The sequence below is a fragment of the Pundamilia nyererei genome, unplaced genomic scaffold, assembly GCF_000239375.1.
Source record: "Pundamilia nyererei isolate P.nyererei 1_Seehausen unplaced genomic scaffold, PunNye1.0 scaffold00017, whole genome shotgun sequence".
In the NCBI taxonomy this organism is placed as follows: Eukaryota; Metazoa; Chordata; class Actinopteri; order Cichliformes; family Cichlidae; genus Pundamilia; species Pundamilia nyererei.
Genome location: NW_005187418.1, coordinates 739,653 through 757,888, shown reverse-complemented (window position 1 = coordinate 757,888; position 18,236 = coordinate 739,653). Strand labels below are relative to the sequence as shown.

At 42.3% G+C, this 18,236-nt stretch overlaps 2 protein-coding genes across 3 annotated transcripts in view; both read left to right on the top strand.

Moving 5' to 3' along the window:
• The first annotated feature begins 831 nt into the window (after positions 1 to 831).
• On the top strand, positions 832 to 10,888 carry fads6 (fatty acid desaturase 6). 2 transcript variants are annotated; one of them, XM_005725716.1, is made up of 7 exons: positions 832 to 1,022; positions 1,134 to 1,464; positions 4,347 to 4,513; positions 6,479 to 6,659; positions 6,835 to 7,022; positions 8,941 to 9,120; positions 9,312 to 10,888. In XM_005725716.1, exons 2-7 carry the CDS (start codon positions 1,209 to 1,211, stop codon positions 9,459 to 9,461), a joined length of 1,122 nt encoding a protein of 373 aa, XP_005725773.1. In that variant the 5' UTR covers positions 832 to 1,022; positions 1,134 to 1,208; the 3' UTR covers positions 9,462 to 10,888. The 2 variants fall into 2 exon arrangements, with proteins under 2 accessions (XP_005725773.1, XP_005725772.1); XM_005725715.1 differs by having other exon boundaries at positions 832 to 1,464.
• A 1,245-nt stretch (positions 10,889 to 12,133) lies between these two features.
• Positions 12,134 to 18,236, top strand: part of trim16 (tripartite motif containing 16) — a 7,212-nt gene continuing 1,109 nt past the window's right edge. Inside the window, exons 1-4 of the mRNA XM_013908945.1 lie at positions 12,134 to 12,159; positions 13,451 to 14,265; positions 17,095 to 17,190; positions 17,529 to 17,762. Of these exons, the coding sequence (XP_013764399.1) occupies positions 13,570 to 14,265; positions 17,095 to 17,190; positions 17,529 to 17,762 (1,026 nt within the window). The 5' untranslated portion in view covers positions 12,134 to 12,159; positions 13,451 to 13,569. The remainder of the gene's footprint in view (positions 12,160 to 13,450; positions 14,266 to 17,094; positions 17,191 to 17,528; positions 17,763 to 18,236) is intronic.

Genomic DNA, 18,236 nt, shown 5'->3' with positions numbered 1-18,236 from the left:
CTGCTCTAGTCCGGCATCTCCTGGTGTAGGTGTCCTGAAGCGGGGAGAGAGCAATCCTGCAGCAGCGTTCTGCTGTACGGATCACTCTCTGGAGAGCTTTTTGGTCCTTCACACAGCTGTTCCCAAACCACGATGTCATGTTCTGTGTGAGGATGCTCTCCACAGCGCCTGTATAGAATAGAATATACGTGGGATTCTTCTCCTAGTTTGTCTCTCTTCTTTGAAACTGTGGCTCTTTTGTTTCTCTTAAGCCAGAAAAATGCAATATTTTGCATCCCTAGACAGTCCTTTGGATGTGGACCTTTAAAAATGTGTCCTTCTCTGGTGTTAATGGATAAAAAGCCTGACTCTGATAAGTGCTTGAGTAAAACCAACAAGCCGAGGCTGTGGGAGGATGTGTGTGAAGCTGTCAGGCGGCCTGGTGCTCTTCTGTTCCTCTCTCTTAAAAATTACTCACTCTGTATCTTTTAAAGAGCACACTGCAGTCAGCGTGGCCTCTCTCCAGAGGACAAAGAGGCGCTGACACCAGATATATGTATATAACTCACTACTGACTACTCTCACCTTTACCAACACTTAAACTAGCCAAAGAAATTCTCGCACATCAGCATCTTCTCCTTTTCATTCTGAACATTCGCCCCCTCTCTGCTGTGGAGAAACAACTGAACGGCCCCTGTTAATCAGCTCTCCTTTCTCACTCTGCTTTCCCAGGACATTTGCCAAGGTTACGGGGATGGGAGGGGAGGAGGGAAAGGAGCTAACACAAAGAGAGAGAGGAACAGAGCAGGGGGTGAGCGACATGCAGAATATATGAGAAACCAGAGATGAGCAAGAGTTGACTGTGAGGTAAGCAGCCGCAGCAGTTTTGAGTTGCTGCGCGTGTGAGGAGGATTTTTGGATCCATCCCATCGCAGGCCAACCTTACATCTTTGGGCAGTGGGACAAGAAATTCCTCTGCTGCTGGACTGCCCAAGGAGTCAGCTGACAGGGTGGAACAAGAAGAAAGGAATGAGGAGGAGGAGGTAGGAAAGGAGGGTCCGCAATGCTCTTGAAGCAGCAGGAAGGGGGCTGGGCTTCTCTGACAATACACACTGTTGAAATGCTAACTTTGACCTGTGCACTGTGTGCTCAAGCTGCAGGGTTTATCAGCAGCCGCTCACAGGAGGACACAACCTGCATGGTGACTTTACTCTAGGCCAGTGATCAGGATGCAGAGCGTACAAGATGAGCGGAGGGATGAGAGGGAAAGAGGAGGAGGAAGAGGTGATGAAGAGATGTTAATCAAGACGAGAGGGGACCCAAAGATTAAGAATGGAGGCGCAGGAGCTGAAGAGGTGGAGAAGGAGTCTCTCATGATGGAGCTGACGAGGCTGGTTCAGAAGGTGGTGAAGGAGAGCAGCTGGTGGGAGAGGAGGGGGGTCGATTGCAGTATCCTGGCAGCAGCGTTCCTCTGTCTGCCACCTGGTGAGGCACAACGTCATAGATGTGATTGCACCTGCATAGATGAGTTATTGTTTTGGAGGGTTTTATCATTTAAGAGACAATTATTTGTGTCAGTTTGTGTTTCTGTAATCGACTCAACCAGAAGCTCAAAGCCTGGGAGGCCTCTCTTACTGCAAACTTAGTAAATAAAAGATGGCCATAGCAGCTGTGATGTCACCGACTGGTTTGTAAAGTTTCACATTAAACCCTCAAATTGGGCAGTTTAGCTATGCTGGAATCTGTTTGTTTGTTTGTTTTAGAGAGCAGAAGTGCTAAGTTTTCATTTTACCTGGTTAGCAAAGTGCGCTCACACAGACAGAGATACAGAGATAGTATTTTAACACACAATTAAAATACTATAAGTTTGCTCACCCAACCTCAAGGGAAGAATTTTTGACTTTCTCTTATGGCTTGCTCTCTGACAATGCAAGGCGTAACATTAGCTGTGTATAGTAATTGTACTGAAAATGCTCCAAAAGGAACCAACAGAACAAACAAAGTAGCTTAGAGGTTCGATTTTTTGACTTTAATGAGAGGGGGTGGAGCCTAGCAGACAGCTAGCAGCTACATTCACCTGTACGGGGATGTAGGCCTGCTACAAACTTAGTGTTAACAAAAACACGTAACTTTTTTATAGATCAGCCTGTAAACATGTTGGACATTTTAACTGTGGGGCGTTTGTGGAGCCGGCCTCAAGTGGACATTACAGGTACTGCAGTTTTGGGGACACTTCTGTGTTGCTTTAACATTTTAGTCCTGGACGTTGCTGCTTGTGTTTTACTTGGTTAACTTTTTTTTGACAACTTCCCTAAACAATGCTGGCTCTGAGGACCAAATCTGGTGTTTTGCAGTCTTCCTGCTTTCAAGTCTGCGATAAACACCGGATAAAGTTTTTGAAGCTTTACCTAAAAATTCATCTGTCATATTTTGACATAAAGAAGGAAAAAACAGACTAGATAAATTTTAATAATAGTGGGAAATGATTCCTCCAAAGTTGGGAGAACAGTGCACCATCATAATAATAAAGTTCAGGTGTTTTGCTTAATTTTGTCTGTTTGAAAGTCATAGTTTTGAAAAGACTGGTCATAAAATAGCAGCAAAAAGACGTAAATCACAAAAGTCACAGTGATATCATGATGACTCAATATTTACAACTAAAACTGTCTCATTAGTTAATTTTTTATTTTCCAGAAATACACAGCGTAGCGTTTTCTCACCGTCACCCCTCAGTCTGGCTTTGCACATTCATGGAGTCTCATTTTATGTGGGTCACTGGTGGTCAGCTACTGACCTCATTTTGGACTGCTGTCTATTGTGACTCACGTCACTTGATCATTGGATCTGACAGCTTTAAGGTTCAGGCTTGATTCCAGACTCTTAGACGTAGCAGTAATTACCACGGATTAGTTCTGCAGCAGCAGCAGCAGGTCTTTGTAACTGCTTTTTTGTGAGTTTTACCTAAAATATAAATCATGGCCAGTATAATTCATATGTCGAAATGATTCAGAAGTAGATGTAGTTGCGGACGGGTTTTCTGTCACTGTGTAGCACCGAGCTCGTGACTTATCACCTCGAAATAGGCTGCTTTGAAATAGGAGGTGCGTCATATTAGCAGTTTTACTGGGTTAAAAAGGGAATGTGTCACCTAAACTCTGCTGTCAAAGGCAGCCAGAGAAGTATCAGCAGCTACAATGTCTCATGTGTCTAATTAGATGTAATCCATCCATGCTGTTAACATTTGTGACAAAAACAGAACTGACTTTGATTAGTGGATTTAAAGCTTCGTCTCATGTTCATCATCAGCCTGCTTCTACTGTATGCAGACACTAAACTATAGTAAACAGTACACAGTGACAGTGGAAGGAAGCCAGTGTGGTAACAGTGTCCGCCTCCAGACTGTCATCCTTTCACCTGAGCTTCCTGCCCATCATGCTGGCTTCACATTACATAGTTTGACTCATGGTAAATGTATGCATTTATTCTGATAGCTTTTCATTTCCAGTTCTTGCAAATGTTTATTCTGATCATGTGACTCATCACTTGAGCCTTGACAGAGCAGGAAATAGTGAGCAGGTTCTATTTAAAAAGCGTCTCAGGTGCTCTGCCAGCAAAGAAGGTATAAATTAGAATGTAATCTAACAGGCAGGTATCAAATTTACGTTTTAGTGATTCGACTCTGAGGGAGCTGGATCAGCAAGTGGGGGAATAGGTGGAGAGCAGGCAGGCAGGTGGAGTCCTGGTAAGCAGTTCCTCTGATTGCTGAGGTGGTGCAAAAAGGTAGACAAACAGGGTTCGGATGAAGTTTCCAAGTGAACCACAAAACACAGATTTTACAAAGGCGGCCTGAATGTCACTATGCAGACAGAGACACCGCCTGTCCTTGATATACTCCTGATGACTTCACTGCAAACAGGTGCAGCAGGGACTCACACCCAGAGGCTCTGCCCCAGGGTGGAAAAACCCAACAAAGCCAGACCGTCAACCCCACCTGAGAATAATGAAACCCAAACCAGTCATGCTGAACCGTAACAGGCAGCAAGGAAAATTTTAGAATCACAATTTATTATTGGTTACCTGTCCTGCTTTATTCAACAATGAAAACGCAAAAGTAAATCTTTAAATAGTCGTCTGATGTCTTCCTGTTCATGGTGGCTATGAGAATGTTTGCTCACTGCAAACACTTATTGGCACTGAGCCTCAGCTGTCTGCTATCAAAGGCTGAAAGAATGTGTGTGAGCGATAACAGTAGATGTATACAGTCAATGCAGCAGTAATGCAGTGTGTGTCCTGCTGCCAGTCTAAGGGTAAAGAGTCAGCATCTTTAGGATCTGTAGCATCTTTATTCCCTGCGTTCTGTCTTGCAGCCTTCCTGCTGCTGGGCTCCTCGAGGCTTCTGGGGTTTTCTGCGGGTGTCCTGCTGATGGGCGTGGCTCACGCTGTCATCACCGTCAAGGGGACACATCTGGCGAGCCACGGGGCACTGAGCGAGTCGCAGGCCTGGGGAAGGTTCTGGGCCGTCTTTTTCATCGAGGTGAGATGTGCAGAAATAGACTTGAAAGGCTGTCATTAAGTACCTGCAGGCAAAGCTTCTGTATTCTCACACGCAGCTCTGTGTGCTTAGAGCAGCAGTTGGACATTTTAGGACATTTGTTTTTTCCCTGCTGAGGGTCATGATCATGAATATGAAGCTACAGCTGCTGTCTTGTTTTTGTTTCCTTTTCTCATGCTGTCCTCCCATAGGTTGCCCAGCGTGTGAAGAGGTCTCTTTTTTTCCTCTTGTACTTTTCCCATTGTTGTGTAATTTTTTTCAATGTTATTCTCTGCAACGCTGCCGATCTCCGACTGTATTCCCATGTGATGTCTTTGTTGTGTGTGTAAGTCGGGGGGGGGTCCTATTCCTCTGTGGGGCAACCTGCATATGGCCAATAAAGCATTCATTCATTCATTCATTCATTGTACTGCACCGGGCTCCCAGTATAAGATAATGGATTATTTTAAATTGTGAATCATGCAAATCTACTCTAGTAGAATCTAAGAACAAATGCAGTTGTGGGAAATAATGAATTGACCACAACCAAAGATCCATAAAAACATGTTTTTTATTGATTTGCATGTCATCGAACGACGCAAGTATTTGATCTCAGAGCAAAACATGACTTAGTACTTGGTGAAGACACCTTTGTTGATGCTGGTCACCAGGTTTGTGCACATCTCAGGAGGGATTTTAGCCCACTGATGTGGGCTAAATGAAACTGTGTGAATCCCTCTTGGCTGCCGCCTGTCATCTTGAAGCTTCAGCTCCCTCTGCAGATCCCTCTCTACCCTTAGCAGAAAAACAGCCCTAAAGCATAATGTTTCCACCTGATCCAACACATTTCTCATGATCATCCTCACCCCATGAGCAGCAACTGTTACCTCCTCACCAAGCTTCTTGCTGATGGTCTTGTCGGCCATTGCACCCTTGTCCAGCTCTACAATCTTGTCTGTCTCTCTATTAAACATGAAACTACCATAAGAACTAGAGACTCTTCATCTCTTGATAAGTGAAATTCAGAAGTAGATCAAATGATAATTTCTCTTACTGTATGTAGAGCTAGAAATGAGAAGAAAACATCACCACTTAATTTCTAAGTGGTTGTATTATTCCAAGAAACTATGTAACAGTAAATAATTGCATCATTTTAAATGGATACAGCTCTGAATCACACCCTCCTCATTTGGTGATTTGCTCACAGTTTCATCAGATTAGGATTTCATGACTCTGTTTTTCCAGGACTTTTATGGCTGGATGAATGTAACGATATACACACTGAGCTGATAGCAGCGCTCTGATTTCACCAGAGCTGCCAAAACCTTCATGTATATGCTGTTCATTCTGAAGAGCCTCTGTGAAATTCATTAAAAAACGCAAATGGTTTTCTTTACACATTTTAAAAACATTGAACATAAATGGTTGACTAATCTTTGCAGTGCGTTGTTTCAGCCTCTGAGTGCCTATGCAGCAGTGTCCCGCCAATATCCTCCCCGTCTGGTGTGTATTTCAGTGCAGTCTTCATCTCCACATGGACACAGACCTTGTTTTATTTAGGATTTAGCGGGTTAGCCATCACTGATCGCAGGAAACACCACAGGTGTAATTAAATAAGCAACAGACTGACAAAATATTCCAATTTTTCTTAACAATATTGGAGCACAAATGTCTTGGACCTCCTGTGTTAGGCACACAAAGCATGTTTATTCCTTCAACCCCAAAGGTTACAACCTGCTATAAACAGCAATGTCTGCAAGAGTGAATGAAGCAATGCGCATTATAAGTGATATGATTAAGAAGCTTTAATGACCTTTGGTTGATTATTAATTGCTAAGAATATCCAAATCTCTTCTGACCATTGTCCTTTCCAGCTGTTAGCGGAGCTTGATAATGTTCATTGACTGTTTCATGTGCTCCATCATTGCTGGTTTATTGAACACCTCCACTTGTTCTTCATCCCCTCAGATCTGTGGCTCATTCTCGGCACGAGCCGGGATTCAGGGCCACATTAAGATGCATCACGCTCACACTAATGTCATTGGACTGGGTGACTCCAGCGTGTGGAAGGTGCCCTTCCTACCTCGCGTCATCTACCTGTTCATAGCCCCCCTGGCCGTGCCGATCATCACTCCGCTTGTTGCGCTCGGTAAGAGGTGCCAGAGGACCAAAGACGAGCCGTGTTTGCTTCAAGGTTAAATGTGAAACTCAGCATAAAGTTGAGACACTTTTTAAACCTTGTGATCCTCCTCGAGTCTCTGTCTTACTTGTCTGTGCCACTGCAGTGCGAGTTTACTCTCATGCACACTCTCATGGTTTTGCAGCTCAGCTCAAAGGACAATCTTTGGCCCACATCCTTAGGACCATCCTGATGGTAACCCTGGGCCTGTATTCACAGTACTGGCTGCTCATCAATGTCTCCGGGTTCACGTCGCCTTACGGAGCATTGCTGTGTATGCTCGTGTGCAGGGCGATGTTCTCTGTGCCGTATATCCACGTCAACATCTTCCAGGTGAGAACACGGTATCTGTAGCTGAGAATTCAGCCTGCTGACACCTATAAGACACAGTTACAGTGAATTTTGTTTGTGACGTCTTGTATTTCATATTCAGCTCAAAATGATGTCATTTTGTAGCTAAAATATTCAGATAGCTGTGAAGCTCTGATGTATGTAGTTTTAATTGGATTATGTTGGTGTCCAATTAGTTTCCAACTAGTTTTATATAAAATTTTCATGTCTTTGAACAGTGAGAGAGCAGTAAGATGACAGATATTAAAATAAGCGCCAAGCTTTTAATGATCCTCCTTCTGAATATCAAGATCAGTAAAAATGACTCAAAGTGGCTGACTGGGACCATAATCTCATCAAGAAAATGTCTAAGCGATTTCCCCCTGCAGGAAAAAAGTGTATTCCTCTCTGGGTGTCAAGAATGCCCCTGTGACTGCTTTCACAGCATATTGCTGTGCTGATCATTTGAATTGAAGTGACACTCTGCCAGTAATCTCTGTGCCGTAGCTAAACTGTGAGAACAACCTAAAAATGCAGGTTTTCCTTCAAAGTAAAAGTTGTGCCTTTTGAAACGGTTCACTGAGGTGCAGCTTTTACTTTTTCAAGATTTGCCACCACTGGAATACCAGCAATACCACTTCATCCAGCAACAACCAGCCTCCAGGAACTGCTGCCACACAAACGATGACCCTGTCGTGCCCAATATGTAGTAAAACTCTTGAAAAATGTGCATTTGAGAAACCTCGCTAGTGTCGAATATTGCTGCCTAGTGGTCATTAAAAAAAAAGCACACACGTCTGTTACCCAGGTTTTGTTAATGGCATTTCAGATGTTCCTACTTCCAGTTAGATTCTGGATTTGTAACATAACTGATAGAAGCACTAGATCCAAAATAAAACAAGAATTATGCTTTATTTTAATTTTATTTTTTTAAATAGTGTTTTTAAATGGCCACATCTTAGAGAACTTTAGATGATTATGAATAGATACATGTATCTCATCAGTATCCATTAATAGCCACACCACATACCTTTATACTCTTTGGTCTTGAATTGGGGAAAACATAAGTAATTTATGCACATGTATTCGTCACTTCTCACAGATTTATGTGCTCTGTTCATGTGAAATGATCATAAGGGTGTTTTTTGTAACAGGGTCTTTTGAGGAGCTTGAATGCAGCATTGTGTTCTCAGAGCAGGCAGTGAACTAAAGGGATAAAAAGAAACAATTCATGCATGATTTTCCCAGATGGATGCCTGCAGGTCATTGTGTATTGTTCGGATCCAAAGCGTGTGAAGGTGGATTAGAAAACACAGGTTCTTGAAGAGAAGTCAGCAGTGTACCAGTGGAAAGTGTTTGTTCTTGCTGGGGGGTTCGGATCAAAAATCTGTCCTCCCAGCTCTCCTGGGGTTTTGCTGGCCGACGTCCAACACTAACCTCCACCCCACCCCCACCCTGCTGAACTCCATGATCTCTGTCTGACGATAATCTTTGAGACTACACAGAAATTACACTAAACACTTTGTGTTGTAATACAAAGAATCTGAGCTTAATTTAAATATCTTTTAGTGTTCCCTAACCATCACACCCCTGCCAGCAGTCTGAAATGCTGGTAGGGTCGTGTGCATGGATCGACGCTTTGTGTTGTTCGTACCAAATTCGAGCCCTAAATATCGCAGCAGAAATCGAGACTCATGAGACCAGTGTTGGGAAGCTTGTGTGAATTGCAGCTTCAGTTTCCTGTTCTTAGCTGACATGTCTCCGTGCCTAAATTTCAATTCAATTACAATTCCAGGTCTTTTATTACTGACGAAAAAGAACTTTGGATTGACCCGTAGTTAAACAGGTGTTCCTATTAACATGGCTGGCAAGAGTACAATAGGCCACATAACTTGTGATGCCAAACTGTTTCTAATTGCAGCATATCGGTCTGCCGATGTTTTCTCCAACTCGTCGACCAAAGAGGATTCACCAGATGACTCACGGAGTCCTGAACCTGCCGCGAAACCCTCTGCTGGACCGGATCTTTGGACACTCGCTAATCAACTGTCACGTGGAGCACCATCTCTTCCCCTTTCTGTCAGACAACATGTGTTTAAAGGTGGGACATCACAGATGAATATATTTACCTGCTTGTTGCAGAACTGTTGGATTCTTCTGCAGAGCAAAGGGCACAAACAAAACGAGAGCACACAGTTTAAAAAGTGACCATCACAGAACTTTGGATAATTATTAAATTGCTAAATGTATTTACGTATTTCCCACTATGGTTACTTTGTTCCTCTTGTGCAGGTGAAACCTGTTGTGTCCAAATACCTGACTGAAAAGCAGCTGCCATATCAGGAGGACACCTACTCGTCCCGCCTGCACCTGTTCTTCCACAAATACCAGGAACTGATGGTGTTTGCCCCACCCATCACAGAGCTGGTGGGGGTGCAGTGACAGAGGGAGGGCGAGCAGAAGAAAAAACCTGTTCGGACTAATGACCTCAGCCGCTCAAAAGCACAAGTATTTCTGCTGCCGCAGTTTGAACCTCTAACACACGGAATAGGTCCTGAATCGATGCGCAGTTTCTAATCTTAGGAAATTAACCCCACGTCTTAACGATCATATCAACTGAATGAATATCCTACACCTTTAGAGCTCATTTAACACAAAGAAGAATCAAACACTGGCCTGACTGTAGACACTGGGAGCTGAATTAAACAAAGCTGTGCAGCTGACCTGGGGCCTGCCTCATGAACAAATACAACAAAGTGAGCATTGTGTGAGGAAATTGTAGAGTCCTGCTTTGAAAATCTGAGACAACCCGAGCACTTTGGCTAGAAATAACCCCAAAATAAGAATGTTTCCAAAAGTAGAATAGAGGACAATACTACTTTTGGGAACATCAATGGAGGGGTGATGACCATTTGTGTTTTTAAAAAAAGATGTGACAAGAAATAACATAAAATGTTTAAACTGAGGTTTAATCTGCACCACATTTACTCTGATATTTAGGCTATTTAACCAAGTGTGCAGCTCCTTGCTGTAAAAGAGACCCCAAGGGGAGCAGAAGCAAAAAAAAAGTCATGAAAATACAACCAGTTTAATAAAACCACAAAAAACTGATGACCACGTACTCAGGGTGGAGGTGTGGTCTGATACTGTGGGAAATGTCTTTGTGTGCAACAGGATGACAGAGTCAGAACGAAATCATTGACAGATTACTGCAAACATCTCTTATCTCTTAGTACTTTCACTGGTACACTTCTATTAGGTGTAAAGGAGACAGGTGTAATTACGTTGCATTTGGGTGCAGAGGCCTCGGACAAATAAATCAAGACTTTTTGTCAAATCTGTAAAGAGCGTTCAGCAGAAACTGTCGAATAAGTTTCTTTTTACCTACAGGACATCAGTGAATTCAACCCAGGCTGTTCAGACATGGTGCTTAAACCCGTAAAGTTTTGCTCACAGAGCACTTGACCCGACACTGCAGAGAAATCTGAACTTGATAAGCTAACTTAGCCAGGGGAGGAATTCATTCATAATAATCTGCATCATGAGGCAGGCCTCTGATCTCATCCACTGACCGATGGCAGAAGTAATGACAATGACAATGATTATTTTTGTTTTTGTTTTAAAAAAATCATCTGTAGCTCCTGGACTTGAGGTCAGGGATGTAATTGTGTGTGTGTGTGTGTGTGCGTGTGTTTCACATAATAAATTCTAACATGAAGTTACTGAAATAAAAATCATGCTATTGCTTTTTATTCCTGTAAACGAATGAGCTGCCTGTCACCCCTGCTGTCGCTCTCCTGTTTAACACTTGGGCTGTAAATGGGGTGAAAATGTGACTTAAAAATGGACGAATAAAGGCTTTGTTTCATACTCTGACACAGAGAATACCTTAAGCAACTGTTTGAGACACTTAAAGTGTAGCAGAAGCAATCAGCCAGCCCAATATTCAGTTTTAGTAAACTCTTTAAAAATGTGCATTTATTCAGAGATACTCTGGAACATGTTTTATTTCTGCGCTTTGATTATAAGGTAAGCATTTGCAGGTAACTGAAAAGGATTTTATTCAAAGCAGCGTTCGGGAAAGCCCGGAACTTTATGACTGCTAACAGAGATGTGGGACATCCCAGAGTGCTGCCCCTCAGAAGAGAAGCTGATACATGAGTACACAGAACAACAGAAATCCATTAGTGCAATAAATAAAACATTATCTGTCGAAGAAGGAAAAAGAAAGGAGAAAGAGGGCACACAGCTGTAATAATACAGCCCTGTTAAAAGGCTTATTTATCGTAGCTGAGGCTTCCCCGAGCGACTATAGAGTGCTTTTTTTTATTAGGTAGATACCGAGCTGGTAAAAGGGATCTTAAGATATCCAGATTTCAGAGGTTACTCAAAAGCAAATATACAAAGATGAGTTTGTAGCTGCTTCTTAAAGGCCACCTCAAAATCCATGCATTCTCTAAGTCAGAGTGTGGGGATGCTGTTCCATCGTGTTAGTACCAGGTGGCAAACCTGTCACACCATGATGTGAAGAGCTGATGTTTAAATGATGCAAGATGCTGATGAGCAAGTGCCTCTCACTCTGATTGGCCCTTGAGGCAGGAACTCGTCACTGTGTACAGAGACAATGAGACAAACAAGAGGACACAGATTCTTCAGCATCTGTGTCATAAAAATTAGACATCCAGCAATGATAGAAATCGTTTTAAATGCAAGATAAAATAATTTAAGATGAGATAAATCATACTGGAATATGACCTTTCCTTTCAGTATTTTTGTTTTCTTTACATGCCATTTATAGCTATTGCGAATTTCCACCTATTGTCCCTTGTTTGCCTTACATTCACAATATACAAAGTTAGAACATACATTTACATGAAACCAAAATACACAATGAATACAACTACAATTAATAAACAATGTAAAAAAAAAGATTCATAGAAATTACTACACACACACACATACATACATACATACATACATACATACATACATATATATATATATGTGTGTGTGTGTGTGTGTGTGTGTGTGTGTGTGTGTGTGTGTGTCCGGGAGTGACGACGCAGTTTTCAGGACACTTGATTGGTCAGTAGGCGGTGCTGTCTCACCTGTTGATCGGTTACCGAGGAGAAAACCCCCGGTAAGAAGAGAATCCCGTCACCTCCCCTCAGCCTGGGAACGATTAACCTAACTGAAGGTAAATCTTAAGACTTTAAAAAGCGTCAGACACGAAGGCTGCTGCTGTTACAGCTAAGGTGCTTTCAAACACCACCTACACCTTCACCTTGAACTATGATCAGGTGGTGTTTGTTTAACCCGGACAAAGCCCGGACATGTGGTCACATGTGCGCATGTCTACGAACATGTGTGAAAAACAGGAACGAGCATCACAAACTTTAGGAAACTGCAGTTTAGCAACATTTATTCTCGATAGAAGGAACAAATCTAACAGTTTGTGAGTGTTTGTGGAACTTCCTCTACAGTCTGTTGCTCTTCACTTCGTAACTTTCTATTACCCTGACCGGCGGATTGATCAAAAGTATCACTATAATCGTTACCTGCGCTGATATTGATATCGATACTGTCGAGATGGGATCAGTGCTGTGTTTCCATCATCCATTGTGTTAAATAATAATTACTTTTTAATTTAAAAAATGATACCTCACACTCACGCTGGGAACAATATCTTGAACCTGTCATGTCTACTTTATTTACAACACAATAAGCACATTTAAACAACACAAGCTGACCCAAACTGCTTTAGGGCTGGCACGTTTACATTCAGCACAGAGATTTAATGCTCATTAAAATGGGTTCAGAATTCACTGATGTGCATCTCATAAGTTTATAGGTCAGAAGTATCAGTATCAGCTATACCGGCCCTGTATTTACTGGGTACATGGTATTGGATTGATACCAACATTAGCAGTACCTGCCAAGCATTATTATGGACACTGGGTGGCAGCGTCTGCTTTTGGCGCTGCTGAAACCTGATCCTATCAGCATTTGCTTTTTCCTCTTGCTTATCTGCAGAAAAGTGAAAGAGGAAGAGGGTGAGTAAGCAAAAGGCTGCAGCAGTGATCACCTCTGTTTTATCCAGACCAGTTTTCAATTTAATTTTGTTGGAGCAGGGTGGGAAAGCAGTGAGTGGCCTCATCAGTGTGTCTATAAAGATAGTAGATAGGTCAGTTGTTGCTTACTGGTAGCAGAACTTGTAAGTTTCAGTGCATATTCAAACATAGCGCATGTGGGAGAATGCAATCCTACACCTCTGTTCCTGGTTTGCATTGTGGACTCCACCCTGCACCTCCTCCCTCTTTCAGTGTTAAAGACGTGGAGGTGGGTGTGTATCTGTTTGCATGTGAGTGCTGAAGGGGCGGGTTGAGTTCTGACTGAAACTATGAGTCCTGACCGTCTCTCACATCATCTAGGTGTGGCTTTCTCTACTGCGATCAGATACTGCTGGCTGACAGAAGTGGCTGAGCCAGTTATTTCCACACAGCTTTAAAGAGTGGAAGTGACGCCAGGCGCTCAAAGAAGAGCTGAAGACATGGCAGATACAGCAGCTGTAGAAGTAGCTCCTCTCCCCAAACAGCAGCAGCAGCAGAACCTGTGTCATGTCTGCTCAGGTAAACTGAGCGAGGGGGAGCCGGCAGCTTGTGGTCACTCCGTATGCGGTTCCTGTCTCGGAGACAAAAGTAAAGGATGTCCACAGTGTCCCGTCAAGCCTGGCAGTCCCAAACAGAATGGAACAGCTGACGCTCATGTAAATAAAAACAGTGAGGAACAGAGTCAAGAGTCAACGACAGCGGAGGAGACTGAGATCCAAAAAGACCTGAATCAGTCCGAGGACCCCAAGAAGCCTGAAGAGGACAAAAAGGAAGCAGAACCACAGACAGAAGAAGGACCAAAAGAGGACCAGGATAAGGAGGAACCTTTGGGCCCCGACGATGTGGTATGTGACTCTTGCATTGAAAGCCCCCGCAGGGCCCTCAAGTCCTGCCTCACCTGCTTGGTGTCGTACTGCGAGGCCCATCTCAGGCCTCACCTGGAAAATCCAAAATTTCAAAACCATCGGCTCGTGGACCCGCTCAGGGACATCGAGAGGCGGACCTGCGAGAGCCACAAGTGGCCCCTGGACCTGTTCTGCTCCACCGACTCCTGCTGTATCTGCCAGGACTGTGTGAACGAGGACCACAAGGGGCACAACACCGTGTCTGTGGTGGACGCTCGTAATCAGATCGAGGCAAGTGTTTCCCTGTACTGTGTGCACATTCCTTTGAATGACCTCAACACATCTGATATGAATTTTCAGGCTGAATTCCCAACTGAAAATATTCTGTTTTATTTTGGGTCTCCTTAAGAGTTCCTGCTGCCTTAAATCTTTTAATGTCAGCATGTCAGCATGTGAGAATCAGCTGCTTTCATTGCTTTAGGGGACTCTGAACTGAGACACTTTCTTTTTGGAGATAGAATAAGGCAATTAAACACTCATATTTTCAGCATTTATTTTTATTTTTAATAAATACCTGAGTTTTGTTTAAACTACACTGTCAAAGAGAGACGCTATTAATTAAAATGAGTCCATTCTAGGAATTTAATGTCAGGATTTCTTATCTCATATTTAGCGTTGCTGAATGTGTGGCAAAGGTCGCGTGGATGGCGAGTAAAGTGTTGAGTAAATAAAAGATTAACTATCAAAGGAATAAGACTGTGACAGCAGTTGTGTCATTAATTAGGAATTTGAGCTCATAAATAATCCTTTAAATCACATCGGAGATTATTGCTTCCCTGCACTAAAGAGGAGACTAAATCTAAAGTGTCTAAGTCAGCAGGTCGGAGCAGCACAGCTCAAATGTTCCTCTAAATGCTTCATCCAGTCAACAGTACTTCAGCGTCCACTCTGGAGGTCATCTGCTCACGTTTGGCTTTGCAGTTAAATCTGAAGCCCATCTCTCTTTGTGACTGCCATCAAACATTCCAGCTTAGATTCCTGCACAGACCTGAAATCAAAACCAGTTATTTGAAGAGCGCTCTCGTTACAAAACCTTTGACTTCTTTGTTAGAACTGCAGAGAAAACACTGGTGGGAGGAGCGTAGGCGGAAATCCCACCACCGCTGATCAAATATTCTTTATTTGCTGACCTGCAAAATGTGATTTTTAGGTACAGTGGAACCCCGACTTACGCATTTAATTTGTTCCAGAGGGTCTTTCGTAAGTCAAAAAGTCGAAGCACCTTTTTCCATCGCCTTTTGAGTGAGGCGATGCTGGCTGAAGACGAAGTTCTTGGTGGAGGAGGAGGTGGCGGAGGTTGAAGAAAGCATGCGTATGCATGCATATGTACGTACGTGTACATGTACATAACATTATGGAATTTAATTTAATTTTTTTTAATTTTCTATTTGATCTATTTCGTTACTCGGGCATTTTGCCGTACCACGGGCAGAAATATTGCCGTTAAGTGCCTTTGTAACTTGAATCTTTCGTTAAATGGGGTCTTCGTAAGCCGGGGTTCCACTGTATTTAGTTTTGAACGAAAGAACATGGAGGTCATCACACACACACACACACACACACACACACTAGACAGAAGAAAAACAGAAAGCACAGTATGATGAATGCTTCCTCTTCCTTTTCAGAGCTTTCATTCCACATTTGAACAATAGAGAATTATTATGTAAGTCACTTCTGTTTAGGTTGATCCCGCTGTCCACCCTCCTGGAGTGGGAGAGCAGGACAGTCCCTTTTTACAGCACAAGAAAAGCATTAAAACATTATTTTGTTTGAAATGATTCAATGAAACCAGTTTTAACATTTTCTTGTCTTACAGAACTCAGTAGGAGTTGTGGGTTTACTGATTATAGAAAAGACTCTTCAGATGTTTAACTACCTTTTCAGCAAATATTGTGTGGATCAAAGTGGAACTAACATAAACCACTGGAAGTATTTCCAAAGATTGTTTTTCGCTTAATAACGACAGATATTTGTCATGGTGCCAAACAAAAGGTCACCTTTGCTTAACTTCTTCATCAGAATAATGTTTCATCATGTTTGACATGATGTAGTCAGGGAATAATGAAAACAATCAAAAGCATTGAATTGGTCACAAATAACACATCAAAGTCTTATTAATGATCTCTTGAGGCGGTCACGGATCTGATTTTGTGAAGACTGCTCAGCAGTCATGTTAATAGATAGTATAAATGATCTTTATTAATTTTCACATCTCTTTCACAAACAAAATAGACAACAAATATATAAAATATTGTAGAAGTACCACAGCAGAGGAAAGCATGTGTAAAACAATACAAGCTTGAAGTGGGGATTTTTAAATGAACACGGAGTTAGCAGGGACAGCTTCAGCTGAGGACTCTGAACCTTGATGTGAATCAATTTTAATTCGTTTTAATATTAAACAGCCACTATGATACGGAGACAACTATTTCCAAGTTGATTATGTAGGACAAAAATGTAATGCAACATGGGCTAGGAAATGAAATGATCCTCCACCTGTAATGTAACATCACAATTTGGGCACACGTGTTATCAGTGTGTAAGCTGGTGCACAGGCATAAAAGCTCCCAAATATTATTTTCAATAATGCTATTGGTTGGATAAGCCAATAGCATTAATAACACAAAGTATCATCTGCCTGACACAATAATTAACTAACACTTGTAACTTGGTGTCGTGTTTCAGGAAGTGATATAAAAATGAGTCAGGAAGTAGGACATCCCTGTCCTGGCAGTAAATTAAATATATATATTTTTAATTCATTTCAAACCTGCACTTGCATGCTGACTCAGAGAGACGCTTGTAGCGCTTCCCGCTGGGCCTACAATTGTAGGAGTTAATATCAGAATAGCTGCTCTGCTTCAGAGTTGCCTGGATCTGCCTGAGCAATTTAGACCTGACTTGACAGAAAACCACAGATATACAAGCCTAGGGTCAGATATCAGACCCTTTCAGAATAAAAGGAACCAGAGAGCAAATGTTTTCCCTGAAACAATCTAGATATTAACATCTACACATATTTTCTATGAGGAAGCTGACTGACTCTTGCTCTGTTAACAGAACGAACTGAGGGAGAAACAGAATGAGATGATGAAGACGATGACGGCGGCAGAAAATGCCATCAACAAACTTCAGCTCAATACAGTCTCCATTGAGGTAAACACAACATTAGAAATGATTCACTGTGAGTCACACAGAGTTAAGTAAAATGAGTCGGTTGCAGCTATTTCTGGCCTGTGAACTCAACAGTTTGTAATCCTGGATATTTCAGAGTCACCCAAATCAAACTGGTTTCTCTGAGGTTTGAGAGGAAATCCATATTTTTCATGTAGTAGTAATGAGTAATGAAGAAGTCCTGCAGTGAGTCTGCAGTTATGTGGCTCTGCCAGGTTCCCTACATGTTACTTACTGTAACTTTGAAAGTAATTAAAAGTTATTATGTCAGAATGTGAACTCTGTTTACACTAAGAGAAACTAAAGGCAGTATTTTACAGCAATCTGTGAAGGATGTACGAGCAGTGATCGAGAGCCAGTTTGAGGAGCTGCAAGCGGTGGTGGAGAGAGCCAAGAAGGAGGTGACGGAGATCTTGGAGGGTGAGGAGAAGCAGGCACTGCAGCAAGCCGAGGGCATTCGGGTTCACCTGGAGCAGAGGTGCACAGATCTGAAGAAGACTCAGGTGCAGATGGAGAAGATTTCCAAGAACAAAAATGATGTGGATTTCCTGCAGGTACAAATTCAAAACAGCAGTGTCATAACTAGTCTTTGTCCCTCTTATGGAAGAAAAGCTGTAGAAATCTGTCCTTAGGCTTGTTTCAAGGTAGCAGAGCTTGTTTTGATTCAACCTCCTTTTCATGTCAAGGTGAAAGGAAACAAGTTGGGCTTTTTGAATATCACCTTTCACCTAATGATAACAGCAACAATGTTAACGGAACTGTTGGAAATTCAAATTAAAAGTTTATGAGTTAAACTTATAGTACAAAATCTTTGTACACCTGACTGAGGGACAGGTGTATCAGAGAGGAAGAAAACTTCATAAAGACAACTAAAAGCACATCGTGTACACTACTTATACACTATTTTGCTTACTCGCATTATATTCGGCCCCTCCAACTGGACACATACAACTGCACTTGTGAGACAGTCTTTATGAAGTCTATGAATCAACTATATTGTTGTTTAACAGGCATCTCAGTTAAAATTC

What these genes read in the sequence shown, in the direction of transcription:
- fads6 (XM_005725716.1), top strand. Translation starts at nt 1,209, where the DNA reads ATGCAGAGCGTACAAGATGAGCGGAGGGATGAGAGGGAAAGAGGAGGA. An exon ending in GTTCCTCTGTCTGCCACCTG is followed by an intron (nt 1,465 to 4,346) that starts GTGAGGCACAAC and finishes TCTGTCTTGCAG; the next exon opens with CCTTCCTGCTGCTGGGCTCC. An exon ending in GGGCCGTCTTTTTCATCGAG is followed by an intron (nt 4,514 to 6,478) that starts GTGAGATGTGCA and finishes TCATCCCCTCAG; the next exon opens with ATCTGTGGCTCATTCTCGGC.